At 40.1% G+C, this 19,483-nt stretch overlaps 1 protein-coding gene across 1 annotated transcript in view; it reads right to left on the bottom strand.

The window, feature by feature from the left end:
• Nucleotides 1-19,483, bottom strand: part of lama2 (laminin, alpha 2) — a 248,340-nt gene that overhangs the window by 130,132 nt on the left and 98,725 nt on the right. Inside the window, exons 14-15 of the mRNA XM_074684978.1 lie at nt 19,026-19,190; nt 3,372-3,476 (exon numbers count right to left, since the gene is read on the bottom strand). Of these exons, the coding sequence (XP_074541079.1) occupies nt 3,372-3,476; nt 19,026-19,190 (270 nt within the window). The remainder of the gene's footprint in view (nt 1-3,371; nt 3,477-19,025; nt 19,191-19,483) is intronic.

Raw genomic sequence — 19,483 nt, 5'->3', positions numbered from 1 at the left:
CGAAAAGAGCAAAAAAGATAATAAAATACAATAAATAAAGTAAAAAAAAAAAAAAGACAAGCATTTACAGGGTAAGTACCATTAGTGTTCATCCCATCTTGTCAGTCCACATCTTGGCAATGGCATTCATAATCTCTACTTCACAATATCCCATCATATTTGGTTTAGGAGTCCCCCAAATTATAGAAGCATCTTAGTCATTCACACACTGTTCATATACACGTACATACACATACATACCTAACCGTACACACACATGAACATATACAAACACATATATGTGACTGTAACATCTACTTTCCCTCAGCCATTTAGCACCATGCTCACAAAAGGGCCCCATACTTTCGAAAATACATATTGTCTATTATTCAGTTTAAAACTTAATTGCTCATAACTAGCTATTTTGATTATTTCTGTCAGCCATTCATTAAATGGGATGACAGTTTTTGTTTTCCAATGCCTTAGGATAATCCTACAGCCTGTGATAAGGGCTAGTCTACACCACATAATCTGTTGGGTCGATAAATCCATCCCTTCTGTGATTATACCCAGTATACAAAGTGCAGGGCTCTGAACCAAATTTGTTCTGAATATTTTATTAAGGAGTAGAACTAAGTTTTCCCATAAAATATGTGTCCTCTGGCATTCGTATAACATATGTATGAGTGTACCTCTATTATTTCCACATCTCCAACACACATCAGATTCCCTCAATTTTAGTTTAGCCATCTTAGAGGGGGTCCAATAACTTCTGTGAATGACCTTGTATGTGATCAATCTAGTTTGTATCTCACGTGATGTTTTATACCAGGAGCATGCAACTTCCTTCCACACATCTTCAACTATCTCCCCTCCAGGATCGCCTTCCCATGCTCTTTTGAGGCCCTCAAGCTTTGGTGGGTGACATTGTCTCATAAGACTATAGAATTTAGATGCCCTTGCACCAACCAGCTGATTGCCCAAGAAGAGCTCTTGTTGTACGAGATATTAATGGGAGTTTTTTTTGTAAGGACAAGAAGTGACTTTTTTTAACACCAGTAAACAACAGCAGCATTTCAAGGTGTAAACAGCATGAGTAGAGAGGCAAATTTTTGATGCTTTGAAGAGGGGGTATTATGTTTTCCAAAACATGGACATAAAGTAACAATGCTGGATGACCAGATGAAATGTGTGCAAATTTTCAAACAGCTATGTTGTGGAACCCCTGAATCTGTGGGTATACTGTATACAAGACTTGCTGAAATAATGAGGTCATTGCATAAGGATCCAACTGGTTTATGACAAGTTGGAGAGGCAGCTCCACCCATGACAGACTTCCAGATGGCTGGCCAATCAGGTGAAAGGGGGTCTGTGGTGCAGGAAGCCTTAAAGAGACAGCAGCTCAATCAAAGTGTTTCAGACAGAGGCTGAAATAGGGGTTTTCTGAAACACCAGTGTTTAAAAAAAGAGTGGTTTTTGTGCTGTAAATCATGTCACAAGGGAACTGGAATAATGCCTTAAAGAAATGCAATACCCCTCTTTAATGTCATATTTCTGCCTCGAATGAGGGTAATAAAATGTCTTGGTATCAACACACCTTCAACCTCTTCCATACACGTGTATGGAAAGATGTGGAAAGCCTTTGATTTCTTAGTGTTTATCTTTTAGTCTTGAGCACAATTAGAGACTAGAGAGTTTGTCTTGGCAGGCTCCGTAATCCAACAGTTCTCTGCTGGGCTGATGAAGACTGAAAGAGTGGGTGGGTTTAAGACAAAGAGCAGAAAATAATAAACAAAGCCCGAGAGACAAACAAAGACAGGGAGATTATTGTCTACTCAGATCCCACGGAGCTACGACAAAGACACAAACTACTTCCTGTTTTCGCACAATCACACAACAAACAGTGTCGCAGCTGAAATACAACGAGACACACGCTGAAAGAGAGAGGAGGAAGAAAAGGCGTCTGACAGTGTGTGGGCGACTCATTATCCTCATCATCTGGAGAGGCTTTTGTTGACAAGCAGACCGACACTTGTCCTCCTCTCCTCCTCCTCCTCCCCTCTCCTCCCCGTCTGTCCACCACACTGACATGTCTTTAAATAAAAGACACACACACACAAACACACACACACACAAACACACACACACACTTTTCTCTGTCCATCACCCCTCTCTTCCTTTTTCTTCTCTTCTTGTTAACTATTTTTTCTTCTCTTGACTCCTATCTGCTCTTTTCTTTCCCTATACCTTCCTTTGTTTCCCTTCTCCACCTTGTTGATTTTCCTTCATCCTTAATGTTTATTTCCTTTTCTTTTCTATAACATTTCTATTATTCTATCCTCCCTTTTCTTCCTTTTTTGTTTTCTTCTTCTTATTGGTCATCTTTTGTTTTTCCATTCCCTTGTTTCTTAACCTCCCATTTTTCTTCAAATCTTCTATTTTACTTTATTTTTCTCCCTTCTTGTTTTTTTTTAAATCTCTTTCTTCAGGAGTGTTTCAGTATTAAGTCTCATTAATAAACGGAAAGAAGTTTAAACTTTTGATACACTCTGTTTTTTTATGTGTATCTATATTTAATCTAAAGTTTTATTCCTGCAGGATTAAACTTTCTATTTTTTCCAGGTAGCGCCTGAGGACTTGAGGATACCTGCACAGAATAATTCAGCTCGCAGAAATACTTTCTGCTGAAAATTTGTGTGTGTGGATCCTTTCCGCAGCTCTGGAACACACACTTTATTTCTTATGTGTCTGTTTGTGTGTACTGCACACTCCTTGACACACACTCACACACAGGCAGCTTTGTTTAGTGATATAGGAGGTATAAACAGTTAACTAATAGTGTTGCTGCTTCGCTTATTGCTGCCATACATCATATCACAACCTGCTCATTATAAAGACACAGAGGAGGGTGAGGGGGGACGAGGGGGGATCTCCATCTGCATTTTTTATTGCCAAGGTCAGCAATTCTCTGCAAGCTAGAGCTGCTTATGTGTGTGTGTGTGTGTGTGTGTGTGTGAGAGAGAGAGAGAGAGAGAGAGAGGAGTGCATGTGTATGTGTGTGTTTAGCAGCTTTTATTTGTAAGTTCGTTTAGGGATTTTCACTTGTGCTAAAGTCGGTGACTTGTGGGTAAAGATAAATAATGCTGTGGACACAAACACATAAACCTACACACATCTACATGAGCTATAGTTCAGCTTTCCTCTAGCCGGGGCTGTTTACTCCCACACTAAAAGATGTTGTTGTTTTTTTTTTTTTCTGAGGAGTTTGAGGACTTATCAATGTCCACTGCTTCTTAGACATCTCTCAAAGATGGAACAGAGGAGTGTAATAAAGCCCAGTGTGGATAAACTGTGCCGCAGTGCTTCACTTGTGCTCAGTTTCTGCAGCTCACCTCAATGATCAGGTCGGGCTCAGAGGTGACTCGGATGGCTCTCTGTTCCTGTTGATCTGTGTTATAGGACACAGTGTAGACCACTCTCCCTCCATAGGCTGTGAGCTGAGGAGACACACAACAAGAAGAAGAACAGGATCAGCAGGTTATTCTTATCAAAAAAATGACACAATACAACTAGAAGAAACTTAACAACTCTTCCAGCTGGCATCTTTAAATGAACGGATTTATCATGATTTGAAAATGTGAGAGCTCAAAAAAAACACAATGAGGGACTCAAGACTAGATAAAAGTTATGAAATTGAGCAGGAAAGCCATATAAATGGTGCATAAAATAGTCCAAAATGCAGGATAAGTAATATTTTGAGCTAAAAATGTTGAGGTCAAAATAGTCAAAATATGAAAAAACAGCCTGATCAAATCCAGAAACCAATCCTGCCATGAAAACATCCTGACATATTTCCTCGTATCGTCCACTAAAGGAGAACATGCTTTTGGTCAGAAGCAGAGTTTGTTGATGTTTACGCAGCACGTAACACTGCAGAAAACTAACCACTGATCATCTGGTATCGAGAGACACCTGAGGGACAGGTGAGCTTTGATTTCATCAGCCTGTGATGCAGGGACAGAGGCAGAATTTCGACTTTGGGTGGGCCAGATAAATTTTAGCTGGGCCTTAAGTTACAAAAGTTTGTAGTTTGTTGATCTAATTAAAAAAAATGACTGGCAATATACTACTGTTACTATGTGTGGTTTTAAAGCGGATTTGGTTGCTCTTTTTTCACCTTTAATTTTCATTTTTGCATGAAATGCTGTAAGAGCAAGGACTTTAACCAGGGTTTAATAAATAAAAATCTACAGTCTTTACCAAAATATTGTTCTGATCCTACCCACATGAAGCTGAGTGTTTCATAACTTTTTTTTTCAACACACTAAAAAACATGGCTCATTTTACAAAGACAGAACAACTAAACGCTAACAAAATGAACATAAAGTGACACTTTTTAACATCTTCTTTCTAAACCAATTCAAAAGTATACATATATATCCATAAAAATGTAAGAAAAGTTTAGGGTGAGCCTGGGACCTTTGGGCCCACCCATAATGTCATCACTGCTGTGATGCTGGAACAAGAAGATTTGAGTATACTTTCTGACAGATTTTTTTACAGAAATGGTGAACAAAAAAAGCATTTAATACATTAGGTACTATCACAGTTAGTAGAAATGTTAATAGTCACCTCCACAAACTCAAAAGTGGCCCCTGTAAAAAAGCACCCCAGCTTCAAATAGTCTCCTAGTCTGTGTCAGTTAACCAGTATTTTTTTTTTTTTTTACTTCATGCAGAACTCACAAAAACTTACTTTTTTGAGTGACACAAAACCTGATAGTAGTCTAACCGTTCCCTGAAATCTAAAAAGCCGAAGTGACCTGCTGATTCTGTCCTGAGGAATTCATGGGATGACAAAACAGACTTTATGGGACATATCCTGGTGGCAGCTCCATAAATCACAGCATCATGACGAACGTAGGGAGACTAAAGTTTCCACTTATGAAAATGTTTCGCCGAAAACACTTTAGGAAAAGTTCAATAAATAGAAGAAGAATGTGCGGTAATCGTTGTCGTTTTGTGTTTCTGCAGAGTTTCTGTCGAGTCCACAGAATGAGCTTTAGGTGCAGAACCGCTGCGTCGGCATGATCCTGAAATTTATTATTCTGCTCCGACCTGAACAGTAATGGGTGGGAGAGCGAGATAATAATGCCACCATAAAAACAGAGAGAGGGGGACATTGAGGATGAGGAGGAGAACCAGAGACGGAGGGGGATAGAGAGAGGGTGTAAGAGGTGAGCTTAATGCCTCTATAAACCTCTTCCATTCTCCGTCATTACTCTCAGTCCTTAAACCGCGAGGAGGAATCGCCCATTTCACAGCCCACTGAAAGTACACACACACATACACACCAGCGGGCATGGAGGGCTACGTTTTATTGACTAACACTTATTCTCCAGTTCTAACCCCATTTGCTGATTTGGACTTCAGAGGACGGTAAAATCATAGTTTAAACCCACATTACACACACGCTGCCGACGTCAGACACTTTTAGTGCTCCGGCTCCTTCAGCATCAGCTCAAATATGGACTCAGGATTCACACTGCTGTCATTCACGCATAAAGAAAAAAACCTTTATTTTAATACTGCACCAAAAGAGAACATTAAAGCACCAACAGACCCCTCAGAAGATGGATTCAAAAAATTACCACAGAGGCAATAGGAGTGGAGGTTTACACCAAGTGCTCAGTGCCACTTCTGTGGAGATGGAGGATCCATTCTGGGATTTAAAGAGAGGGTTTCAAACATGGATATCAAGTAAGAATGCTGAAATGACGACGTCATGACATAAGTATCTTCTTGTTCATGACACATTGGAGGGATGGGCCTTAAACACCAAGGTCTGCACATAGCTCTTCCAATGACAGTCCTCCAGAGGGCAAGCCAATACCCCAACTGTGGAGTGGGAAGCCTTTAGAGGGACAGCTGGGAATTCTGATTAAATCACATTGCAGTCTCTTTCCATTTAGGTTTAGGCTCGATGTCGCAGATGATGTATGAAGAACAGACAGATAGATAAATGGGGGCTTTTGCAAAAATGACTAAGTGTTTGTCTCAGAAAATCTGACTGAAGATCAGAAGTTCTCCAGCATTGAGAACCTCCATGTGATCTTTTTCCTTGAGAAGTCAGTAATGATAAACCAAAGTGGATAAATTTGTTACCAAACAGCATTTAAAGTGAACTTCAAGACTCTATTTGAATAGTGATGTTTTTTTGTGTTAGGGTACCTGTGAGCTGATAAAAGGCAGTTGTGTATAAAGTGCTTGAAAGCCATACATGAGTAAAAGTACAGATATGTCACTTGAAATCTACTATGGTAAAAGGGAAAGTCACTTTCTAAAAGAATCAATTGAGTAGAAGTCTTAGAGTAACTCAAATTAAATGTACTTAAGTATCAAAAGTAAAAGTACAACAAAACACAACAGCTAATAGTAGTTGTTCCTCTGAAAATGTATATAAATAAAGCTTGCGAGGTCCTGATAAGTCTGATGAGACAGTTATATTCACATTTCATTTTATAGCAAAGTAAAAGGCAAAAGTTGCAATAAATATAGAAACTCAAGTCAAGAATAGATCCCTTAAAACCTACTTAACAAAATACTTTTACTTTGTTGCTTTACACCACTGATAATAGGGAAACATGGGAAGGAACAGAGATGGGGTTTGTTGGCCTTATTGGCAGTGGGATGCGAATAAATCACCATTATTAGCATTAGCTCTACATTATTTTCCAAATATATGTCACTTTAGCCTCCAACAGCTCCACTCTTATCACCAGACCATGTAGGCTTTCACAGCTTCCCTCTGAGTTTCTTTGCAGCGTGTTTTTATGAGACTGCAGAGGCAAATACAAACCATGACAGTGGGACTGTGAAGCAGAATTGGAGTGCTTTGTCTTCTTCCATGCAATGCTGCATGATACTCCATGATTTCAGCCAGTCAGTCCTGGCCCTGTGCAGGGACTTTGCGGTGAAAATGATCCTCTCATTATTGTGTGTGTTGTTCAGTCATCACTCTACAGTGTATGAATACATCAAAAGAGGAAGAGACAGTTCCTTCTTTGTGAGAACCCTCATGCACTAATGGAACATGCACATCCACCGATCACAAGTACATTTCACATTCAACTTCCTTGAAAATTATTGACATTTCTCAGAAAACTCAATTCTGTGAAGCTATGCTCTTAACCTGTAGAACAATCAAAGTCTTGTCATGGCAACCTGATGATCTGTGTTCATGCTGGTGGGGAGAGAGGGAACAAAAGAAAGAAAGTAGAGGAAAGAAAAAAAAAGACAAAAGCTCAGCAGGAGAGGAGAGCTTTGGGGATTGGAAATGAAGGGACAATAAACACTCAAGACACACGGCTACAAAAGACATCAGTCGGATCCCAGGAGAGCTCCATAAGCCTGTTATTAACTCTATTAGAGGCCGGAATAAGGGGAATAATCCTTGCTGTTAAAAGTCCAATTAAGACCATGGCACAATCTTCATTAAAGTGAGACTGGTGTAATAGCTTTAAGTGTATCCATTTATAGAAGTCATTCAGGTTTTTTATGTGAGGCTTAATAATCACCAAGAATATTTACTGGAACAAAAGAGAAAATGCTGGAGTCAATAGGTTTCTGAGATGAGACGCCATCATTTTTACCAAGGGGTATTTTCCTGGGGGGCTCAAACTGCACTCAGCTGAGGTATTTGTGGGTGTAAGTTGTAAAAAGCTGGACTACGTATATTACCAACTGAGAAGAAAGGGACATCGGACAGTTATTCACTACCCAGTCACTTGCGCTGTTCACCAGGGTTCTGTTTTAGGGCCCTTTTCTATTCATCATTTATCTACTTACCTCCCAAAAATCTAATATTGATGTTCACTGCTATGCAGATGACATCCAGCTCTACATCTCCTCCAAAGCATCCTGCACTTCCCCACACAGCTCTGGGAAAAAATCATAGTTCTCCTCCAACTTTCTAAAACTCAACAGCAATAAACTTCTTCTCTTCTATTTCTTTTTACTGGTTGCTTTTATGATGTAAAGCACTTTGTAACTTGGTTTGAAAAGTGCTATATAAAAAAAGTTTATTATTATTATTATTATTATTATTATTATTATTATTATTATTATTATTATTATTATTATTATTATTAAGAGATTGGGCGTTGTTGTCAAGAGCATACTGTCATAAGTCAGAAGGCCCACAAGTCAGAATGTCCTTTAGTCAGATGGCAAGTTAGTCAGAAAATTGGTATGAACTTAGGAAAATCATCTAAATCCAGACTAACTGTATGACTTAAGGGCCTTCTGACTAATGGGCCTTTTGACATTCTGACCTAAGGGCCTTGTAAGGTAACCTTGAGTGCTTTAAAGGGCACCTTTAAATAAATAAAATACATAATCATAATTTATTTTTGTTATTATAATAATTATTATGATTATTATCTTAAACACTCGTAGTTGGTTGTGCTAACACATGATTTATTACTGAAAAATCAATAAGCAGGTGGCTAAATGCTAACTTGGCTGCTGTCTGATGGTGGCTGATGCCAGTGCTTCTGCAGCCAGCCCTCAAAGGGCGCTTGACGAACTGCAGTTTTTAACACTTTTACACTGGCTTCAAACATTCACCAACCACTTTATTAGAAGCAACAAGAAGTTGCTGGAAATGTTCCTCAGAGGTTTTGCTCCGTATTGACATGACAGCATCATACAGCTGCTGCAGGTTTGTGGGCTGAACATCTACGATGAGAATCTCCGGTCCTACCACAACCCAAAGGAACTCTGAGTTGGACTGAGATCTGGTGACTGTGGCGACCATTGGAGTCCAGGGAGTTCATCATCATCATCATCATCATCATGATCAAGAAAGCAGTTTGAGTTGATCTGTGATTTGTGACATGAAGCTGGAAGTCTCCAGCAGAAGACAGGTCCATGGCTGTGGAATACAAGGCAGGATGGATCTATGCTTTAATGTTGTTTACTCCAATTTCTGAGCCTACCATCTGAATGTGGCAGCAGGTGGGATAATGGACAGAGAACATGTAGTGTTGCCCATAACAATTGTTTACATAACCACCTACGCACTCTATAATATCTCTTATGTTGTACTGTAGCCTGTGATGCCAGAGGAAAAACAGTGACAACTTCTAGTCCATTTGGTGTATGTCAGGGTTTATTTGGTGATCTATAGGGCAAATGTGCAGCTTCAACCTAGTAACCCTGTCAAGTATCAGTTTGAATCATCTGCTATTGATCAGAGAGAGTACAGACAAGTGGGCACATAAGAGGGGGAGGGGAAGAGAAACCAGGAGATCAGAAACAAGAGAAGCTGAATGAGAGGAAGGAGGCGGACAGATATGAGGAGGGAAAACAAGGTTGTGATAGAGTGAAGAATGACAGATAAAAAAAATACAAAACAATAAAAAAGAAAGAGGGAGGAGAGCAAACAAGTGAAGAAAAGTTTGGAGATTTAATTTGCAAAGGAGTGGGTTCAGCATGGAGCAAGAAGAGGTGTGAAGATGAGTCACTATCGACCTCAGCCTTCCTCCAGGATTCCCACCAGAGCCGGGATGAAATAATATGACTTAAATAGTCAGGGTGTGTTAATGTTCAGAGTGTTGGTCAATGCTTATCTAAATACTGCTGTTATTCTGAAAAAGTTATGGTAGAGTTGGACTTTCGCTGAGTTTAAATCACCGGAAACTCTTCGTTTGTGTGAATGAGGGGGTTTATTAAGCCAAGATTTGAGTGTTGTGTGCCGGATGTGTTCTGGTGCACTAGTTAACACATTGAGTTCTTTTGAGCTTCAAATGAACAGAATCATCAGAGTATCAACACAAGAAAAAATGAACAGAAGTACCAATCAAGAGTAAGAATCAGAGAAAACAAAACAGTACAACTACTGAGTAAAGCTATTAGTATGCATCTATCTTTTGTGCGAACCATTTGCAAGTTTTTTCAGATAACTGTGTTTACCAATCTGCATTCTTACACAAATTTTCTGCAGTACAAAAGCAAACACAGGCAACCGCCGGTCCCTTCAGGAGATCGAGGAGGACAAAGGAAATCATCCTCCAGGAAATTAAAACCAGATTGTCACAAAAGCCTCAGAAAACAAACTCCACCCCAAAAGTGACACACACAAATCAGCAGGTGTGCAGGGAAGCAGAAGGACACACACACACTAATACCGAGTGAAACAAAGACACACACTGATGAGCAGAGGGACAGACCTGAGTCAGCTTTCTGATGCCTGTGGTTATTTGGAAATGGTATCAGGAGTTTTTACTTTGTGGGGTGGGGGTGTGTTACTGTATAGGTATGTTTGTAGTCCTTTGCCTCAATCTCCATACAGGAAAAATAAATAAATAAATAAATAAATAAATAAATAAATAAATAAATAAATAAATAAATAAATAAAATAATTAGCTCCATGGCATCATTTGTGACGGTTAAAGGGAGATGCTCTACTTTTATAGGAGACTTATCCAAAACAGCAAACTGTTGGAGCTCCTGAGTGCTCCCCCTGGTGATGGGCAGTGTTACAGGCTTTAGAATTACTTGAGAGCTGTTCTGCTAAGGTCTGTACCTGGACATGTGACACTTTGCCAATAATTTAAACGTGTGTGTTCTGGTACATAGAGAGGGTCTGATGACAATTTTCTGACTTGATATGGTTACTGATTTTTTTTTAAACGTATCTCCAAAATGATTTTTTTTTTTCTTGGAGCATAAAAAAACAGTTTCTCCTTCATATACTAACTTTCCAAATAAAGACAAACACTATGATTTGACATATACCAGTCCAAAAATAAACCACCACATTTATAGAGTCATGGCAGACTGTTCTATGATTCCACATAGCAAATAACCCTTATCCATGCTTTTCTTTAAGACTACACCATGAAATCATGATAAGCTAAAGGCCAGTAGTCTGATACAAATGTGCATTCATCACCCTGTCTTTCTTGGCTTGAGGAAATCACAGCGTTTTTGTGGACAACTGGACACTACAATACAGCGTTTTCCTCCAAAACTCTTCCATTACAAAGCATACCCGACTTAAATCCCTCCAGCTGGGGAGTGACAGACAGGGACAGGATGATATAGGTTTTATTTTTAGGTAGTGTAAGAAAATGTCTGTTCATTGGTCATTTAGGTCCCCAACGCTGAGTGGGGAACACCAAGGACACACTGTGGATTGTCAAATTTGTCCAAATTGAAGATGCTTGTTTTTTATTGGACAGCGACGATATATCAGCACATGTGATGTTGGTATTTTGGTTTTACATTCTTTATGGGTGTACTAATTTAATTTGCAATATAATGATGATAGAGGTGTGTTATCCATTTAATATAAAAGTAAGAGTTCTATCCATTAGAGGCACAAAGGCCACCGAATAAGTTTGCCTTCAAAGATGCAGCTCCTTGATTTATTACAACCCCCAAAAAGGTTTTCCCACGCTAGATGACTGCCAACATCTCTCTTTAATAAAGGGAAGCACATTTCTTTGGCGGGTCTCAGTTTCCTTGTAGATACTTTTGGCTTTTCATATCGATTGCACTTGTAATCGACTTGTTTCATTGAAATTCAGGGGAGATGAATGTTGAAGGGGCAAAAATGCAGATACAAATTTCATAATGTCAACAAAATGGCCTTTAGAGCCTCAAGGAGCCAGACACAGATATTATGCATGCAAAAGGAAAAAAAATAAACACTGTGTTCAAAATCTTTACGTTGTTTTTTTCTCTTTGTGGTTTTCAGGAGGTTGGTTTCATGTTCACTCTGCATTCCACTCCACTTCTTAAGTCTGAGGGAATGTCGATGCAGCTGTGGATCAGTCCTGCTGTCATGCTGCCGAGTCAAGGTGATGAAACTGTCTCTGGACTTGAGGTTAGGGGTCACTTCTTTGTTGTTGGGCTAGGGTTCAGTCCCGGGTGTGACCCTGCAGGTGGTGAAGTGTTGAATTGGAGATGTTTACTTAAGTGGGCCGTCAACTCAGATTATTTGATTATGATTGAATAGCACAAGATGACGATTGAGGTCTACAGTTACAATCATGTTTTATTCTGCAAACTGTTTTTTTTTTTTTTTTTTTTTAATAGCCTACTCTGTTTTCCTCTGTAACACCAGCACAGAAGCTCAAAAGTATCTGTAGCCACTTGTAAATCAGAAGGAAGCACCATTGTTGTATCCCGAGCTGGTTGTGTGCAGGACTATGACATGATAATTATCACTGCAGGCTGCAGAATACAGAGACGCTCGGGTGGACTTTAACTCAGTATGCACATCTCATCCTGAAGATGACAAAGAGCAGCTCACTCATTCTCTTCCAGCCTCTTAGAACTGATCAATTATTGTTCTGCACTCCCACGGCTCGCTGACTCTTCAAAGTCAACTCCAGCAGCAGAAAACTTCAAGTAAGAAAACAATGGCAGTATTATGTGCTCATCAAGGCAGCGCAGATACAACCCTGAGGCCACTGTCAGACTCACACAGATATTGTAAGGATTGTAGCATCAAAAATTAGCATCAGCTGGATTGTAAAACATGTATGTTCACAGTAACAGCACTGGTTAGTTTCTGAAAAGGTCATCAGGCCAGGAGCTAGTATTCACCATGTCAGAAACGTAGCCTCTGACAGGTTCTCATTCCTCCTTACACCTTCTCAAACTCAAGTAACTTTAAACAATTTTTGCTGAATGTGGGCTGATACATGTCGCTGTTGATAAAAAAGCAGTTCTTTCAAAAAAAGATCAGAGAGAAAACAACAACATAGAATTTTGGCATTCATAGCATTCTGTTAGCTAATTATCTATTTGTTCAAGTATCAGCACAAGAACAATTTTGAGGCACTTACTGGTCAGATAATCTGTTTTTTTCTTGCAGTGGGAGTTGAACGTACAGTTGATATAGGGCAATGCTGGTGATATTTTAAACCAGCAATAACATTTCAGCGAGATTTTTTTTCTTTTTCATTATTACGTTTTCAGCTTTCTTTATCAAAGCATGATGTCGGTTAAATGCATGATGGCTCCACTGAGAGCAAAATTGACAATAAAGCAGTGTAATACTCAGAGTCTAGATGTGGTAATAGTACGGTAGTACCAAATAGCGCCACCCTTTTGTTTTGGTCTGTGTTCCATACAAGTAGTAGTAGTGGTAGTAGTGGTTGTTAAGTTCCCAACCACGTGACAATTTTTGCTAACTGAGTGATTCTGACACTATCAAATGAGTTTACAGACCCCTCTAGCGGCTCTTTTAGAAATAACTAGAGGCAAATCTAAAACATTTTTTTGAAGTCCTCCTTACTAGGGTAGCAGTCCCTCCTAGCTGCAGCCAGAGCAGGCAACTGCATGCAAATGAATTGGGCGCTTGTGAACCCACTGCTGTGGCCAGAGTGTCTCACTTTTGGGTCAGTTTGCCAGTGTCAAGCCCAGATAAAGAAGGAAGGTAGATGTTTTCACATGAAAAAAACATAATAAACAGAAGAAACTTCATTTGTAGGTTTAATCATTGTTATATATTTATATATATATACAGAAAGACCCCTAATAAAATTATACCAGGGCCGAGCAATATTTCTTTTCATGGGGTCCAAAATCCCTGGCGGCACCTCTGCTCCTCACAAGGAAACATAACACCATAGAGACCTGGCTTTACATGGGCTAGGTCCAGTTTCAGAAGGGCCGATATCAAAAAGCAACCTAAACCACATACAGGTGGGTCAGCGAAACATGCTGGAAAGTCAGCAGCACATCACAGAGGGTTTACCACAAATACTGAAGGGTAAACAACACTTGCTGGAGAGTCAGCGACGCATACAGGTTGATTAACTACAACTGCAAGTGGATTAGCAACACTTGCCATCGTTAACAACACATGCAGGTGGGCCTGTGACATATGCCATTAAGTTAACTACACATGCCAGAGAGTCAGCAACACATTATAATGGGTTACCAACATATGCTGGCAGGTGAGCAACACATCCCAATTGGTTAACGACACATGCCAGAGAGTCAGCAGTACATGCCAATGGGTTAATGACACATGCTGGAGAGTCAGCAACACATATAGGTTGGTTAACTACAAATGATGGTGGATCAGCAACACATACCAATGTGTTTACATTAGGGCTGCACGATTATCGCAATCGCAATCGCAATCGCAATCGCAATCGCAATCGCAATCGCAATCGCAATGTCAGCACATGCAATTGAGATTTTTCTCCATGATAACCAAGCAACTCTGTAGACTCATCATGACACAACTTTTTTTATTAAATCGCAAGCACAATCGCAATCGCAATATTGTCCGCTTAATCGCGAATCGCAAATCGCACCTTTTCCCCAAATCGTGCAGCACTAGTTTACATCATATGCTGGTAGTTCAAGGGATATGCCATTGGGTTATTGACTCATGCCAGCGGCACATGCCAACAGGCAACTTGGAGAACCTCACTCTGTCTCCTTCATACTTGATGTTAATGTGCTAACTTGCTGTCCTGGGCAAGACTGCTGGCTGCCTACCTTTTTTTCCGCAATGTTACAGCAGGATGGGCTCTAGTGGCTCTGTGTGGCTGAGTGACATCTAAAATGTCTAATGTAAGGTAGAATTCCCAATCAATGGCTAATAGTCATCTCTACGCTTTATTTAAACAGCATAAGCAGGAACAAGGAGAATCATCCTTTTCAAAAGTAAAAATGTTGGTCAAGCCTTGGTCAATTTCAAAGCCCTTCCCAGGTCTGTATATTTGGTTTGGCTCTATGCTTTTTGTAATCAAATCAACAAGGGTTGTTTAAATATTATAAGGCAAGTTGAGCAGCTGATGTGATTTTCTTTCTCTGAGTCTGGCACTCCGCACACACTTCCCAGGGACACAAATGTGCGTGACGCTGAATTACTTGTTCAAGGAAAACTGAAACAAATCCACTGTGATTGATGTAAAGGCTCCTTTTCAGGCTTGTAGATGAAAAAAAGAAAACAAGGGAAGGGAGGAGAGAGAAGGACGAAAGTAAGAAAATGGGGGGGGAATCCATCTCACACAGTCAGCAGCAGATTAGAGGTGTCACTATACACAAACTACTCTACACACACTACAGTCTCTCTCATAAGTCACAGCTCAGCAGAAGGTAAGAGCTGATGTTCCTCTTGTAGAAAGAGCGGGCATGTTTTCCACAAAAGCATTTTGCAGAAACTCTTTTCAGGCAGATTTCATTCATCACAGCTTTGAGGTGTCAACTTCTATAAGCCGAGGTAAAACTGGAGCATTTTCCTCCACACGCTCCATCCTCGGGATCGCACCTGTAGCAGGTTTTCCTCCCAAAATCATTATTTTCTATCACATTCTCTCTCCAGGACAATGCAGAAAGAAAAATAAATGAAAATGGTCGGAGAAGAGGAGGAAAGGTAGAGATAGGGTTTGAGATTGGGACAGGAGGAAATGTAACACAAGCTGAGCTGCTCGTCCATCTAGTTTCAACATAGAAGTTAAGCTTGAATGTTTTAAAGACTGCATGGATTTTATTTTCAGTTTGGATATTCTGTTCACTAAACTTAAAGAGGGGTATTCTGCATTCCCATATTTTACACATGGATATATACAATACTGGACTACTTGTAAGTAGATCTTCATACCCCTCCCTATTCATATGTCTTAGAAATCCTCAAAACCTCTGCAAACTGTTATAACAACTGTTCTCAAAATAGCACAGGATTTCCATGAGATTTTCACATTGCTTCCTGAAATTATGGGGTCATCACATCAGGATCTGAGAGGGACGGGCCTCAAACACCAAGGTCTGTCAGGGACAGCAGCTAAAACAAAGTGTTTCAGACAGACTGAAATTAGGGTTTTCTAAACACCAGTGTGTGAAAAATGGGGATTTTTTTTTAGCTTTAAATTACGTGCAGCTACTACAGGGCTACCAAAGGGACAATGTAAACTTTACTAAAGAAACGACTGGTTCAACCCTACTGAGCTGCTGGAGAAGAGTTGATCTCAATTTAACTTTCAATTAGCCTAGCAAGAGGCAAAGAAGAGGGAGGAAATATTGTACGATTGTATGGATTTATTATCCATTTTTAAAACTTGTCATAAAACCCCTTTTTAGTCCTTGGCTTTCAACCCTTTTGGCATAAGACTCTGCTCCTGCTTCAGTGTTTTATGGTTTGTTTTTATTTATTGTTCTCAAATATTTTTTTAAAACACTGAAACTCTTATTTATACAATTTTTTTTCATATTATAAGTATTTTATACCTGCGTTGTTTTGTCTATTTAAGTACAGCACTTTGTTTTGGCTTTCGCTGGTTTCATAGTGCTTTATGAATAAAGTTGAGTTGAGATAAGTTGAATCATCAGTACAGCAAATCCTGTGGTAAAGTGATGATAACTTGTGATTATCAAGGAAGTTTTCTGGCATTTACAGGTCAGATATTCTGCTTTTTCTAGCAGTGGAGGACGGGATGCATGGCCAATTTAGGGCTATCCAGGTGATGTTTTAAAAGTAGGACAATGCCACGCAGCAGACCAATCACAGGATATGCGTCCCCAGCTTCTTAATGGATCTAATGGAGCTTCTTAATCTTAATGGAAATATGATGTCATGCATGATGGTTCCACTAGGACTAAAACTGAAAGTAAAGCAGTGTAACATTCAAAGTCTAGCAGTGGTTGTACTATGACTGTACCAAATAACATCACTAGTCAGTTCCATTTCTCTGTTTTGGTATGTGATATATACAACATGTTGCCCTCAGACAGAGGTCTGTGTTGTTTCCAACCACAAGAAGAGTGTTGCCTTACTTGGCAACTTTGTCACTACTTTCAGTGAGTTTTCAGACCCCTCTTGCAAAGTTTTTTTTCGAAAAGGCGACGAACAAAGTCAAAAAGGTGGATTTTAGGCAGACTTTTAGCCTGTTTGTTCGCAGCCTGTCATTAAAGTCAGCCATACCACTTACTGTACCCAGAACATCCTCAAAACCAGAAGGCTTCTGGTGGACACTTGGGTAACTGCAGGAGCTCTGGATTAATTTCTTAGAGGACAGAAAGTTGTACTGCGATAAGTCCTTCAACACCCGACTTCATGTAAAAAACACAGCTGCAAGTCTGAGCAACAGGGCAAATCCACTAGAACACTACAGTGCTGCTAGCTCCTCTCCTGTCACTTCATCCAAACACAATAAATAATTTATGTTTTGTCGTGATAATAAATCCATTTCTCTGTCACACATTCGTATTCAGAGAAAGACAAACTTTTCCACCTACAGCCAACAAAAAAGCAGATTTATATCAGAGTCAGAGTTAGGAACCAAAATGTGTCTGCCTCCAAAGTTTCATTAATCAGAAGCATCAGAAAAATGTCAAAACAACAAGTTTGAGAAAATCATAAATAATGTTTCGCTCCTCAACATTAAAAGTTGATGTTTGGCTTCATGCTGATCCCAAACTTCACTGCACTTGGTTTTAAATAAGACACAAAGTTTGCAGAAATATTCTTAAAGTGGAGCACATTTTAAAGAGTGGAACATCCATCCTGAATGAGCAGTCACCCAATGAGCATCAGAGGAACACGCTTCTGGACCAATGAGCATCCACCGAGCGCCGTAACGGGCCAATGAGCATCCTCAGCTTTAATGACACGGGTCACACACGTGAATTAGGAACACTATCACACACATATTTATACTCGTATATCCACTGCTAGCTTATCATTACACACACAGCCTGTCACTTCCAATCATACACATACTAACATGATGGACCACAGTGTTTGTGTGTGAGTGTGTGTGTTTGTGGAGTTGTTGCAAGTCACAAAGCATCTATCATTGTCACATGATCAGAGATTGAAGCAAGGAATCGCTTTTTCATACAGAGCTCACACACTGCTTCTAGCCATAACACACACAGACACACACACGTACACACACAGTGGTAATTTGTTTGTTTCCCATGTTTGGAGGCATTCAGTTCTGCTCTGCTGTCCCTAATGCCTCCAAAACACATCATTATCTGACTTATATAGGCCTCGGAGTGTGTGTGCATGTGTGTGTGTGTGAATGTGTGTTTGTGTGAGAGAAAAACAGTTGATTATCGAGTTCAACAGGCGAAACACTGTTTACCCTGAGAGACACAGAGAAGGAGGGAGAGGTGCAGAAAAAAAAGAGAGAGAGAAGAAGAGCTCCAGGGAGGTGGAGGGGGATGATTTAGGAACAGGGAGGTGAAGAACGGGAGTCCTGGAGAGATGGAGGAGCGGGCCGATGAAACAGAGCGGGGACGAAGGGATGGTTGGAGGGAGGCGGGGAGGTTTCAGACAAAGAGGTGAGATGACAAGCCAGGCCTGCAGGATATGAAGTAATGAAATTCTGTGCTAGATTCCTCTAAGCCATGACACCCAGACTAACATCACAGTGGCTCTGTTGTTGTAGCGGGGCAACAACTCGACTTCACAAACATGGACTGCAGCTATTTGCCAGCTGGAGTGATAAAGTCTAATCGTGGCTACAGAACGGGAAAAAAAACAGCCGTCTAAATTCAAACGGTCGACATTAGCAGGACGGAGGAGTACGGCTGGGAGGGAGGTGAGCGTCTCAGCAGGAGGCATTCTCAGCAGACTTAGATCCAGGGGATGTTCTTTTAGATCATAAACGGGATCTGTTTATGAATTCAAGGCTGAGCTAATGATGCTGCCTCACATCAGGTTTCACCAATTCCTCTTTTAACGTTATCATTACAGCTTAAGACTGCTTGAATAAGACTGCTGGTGTTTAAATTAAACCAACAATCAGATCACCTTTGTCATGTTTCACAGGCTACCTGACAAGTTGCTTTACTTAATTCATTTATGGCTCCTGAGCTGATCGTGAAACTGACTGAAATAAATACTAAAGCCTGTCAAGTAATGATACCATCAGTTTGAAGGATCCAGGGTCAAAGACAGTATTAAGCACTTTTGGATCAATATTCAGTTTAAATAAAGCAAAGCAGTACAGGAAAGCCTCGCTGTAATGTTCTGCTTCTTCATAGGTTAGTATGTGTCAGTCTAACCTTGTTTCCCAGGTAGAGTCCAGGTGCGTTCCAGTAGTAAGCAGAGCCGAGGTCATTCACCACATCAGCGTGTCGGGCGCTCAGGTAAGGGGGTGTCTGTCTGTGAACAGACCACACTGTTCCTCCTGTGTCTCCCACCAAGTGCCAACCAGTCAGCGTTGTCTCCTATAAGACAAGATTCAGGATGATGAAAAGTGTATCTTCAAAGTGGAAACAGTATGATGTTTTATTACTGTTAGACTGTTGAAAAATCTCTACGTCACACTGTGAAGAGTACACAGCTTAAAAATATGTGTGAAGCTATTTGAGATTTGACATCTTGGACTGAAATTAACATTACCCATAGTGCAGTTCTCTGTATGGGCAGGAATGAACTCATGTTTTAGGTATATTTATGTCTAACAAAGATACTCAGAGGTGCTAAATACTTTCAAAAAAGAAAGACGAGTGAAATAAAC

This window comes from Halichoeres trimaculatus, unplaced genomic scaffold (assembly GCF_033239565.1).
Source record: "Halichoeres trimaculatus isolate MK-OKI-2021-1 unplaced genomic scaffold, fHalTri1.1 fHalTri1_scaffold_13, whole genome shotgun sequence".
NCBI classification, from domain to species: domain Eukaryota; kingdom Metazoa; phylum Chordata; class Actinopteri; order Labriformes; family Labridae; genus Halichoeres; species Halichoeres trimaculatus.
This window is presented reverse-complemented; position numbering and strand designations above follow the sequence as displayed.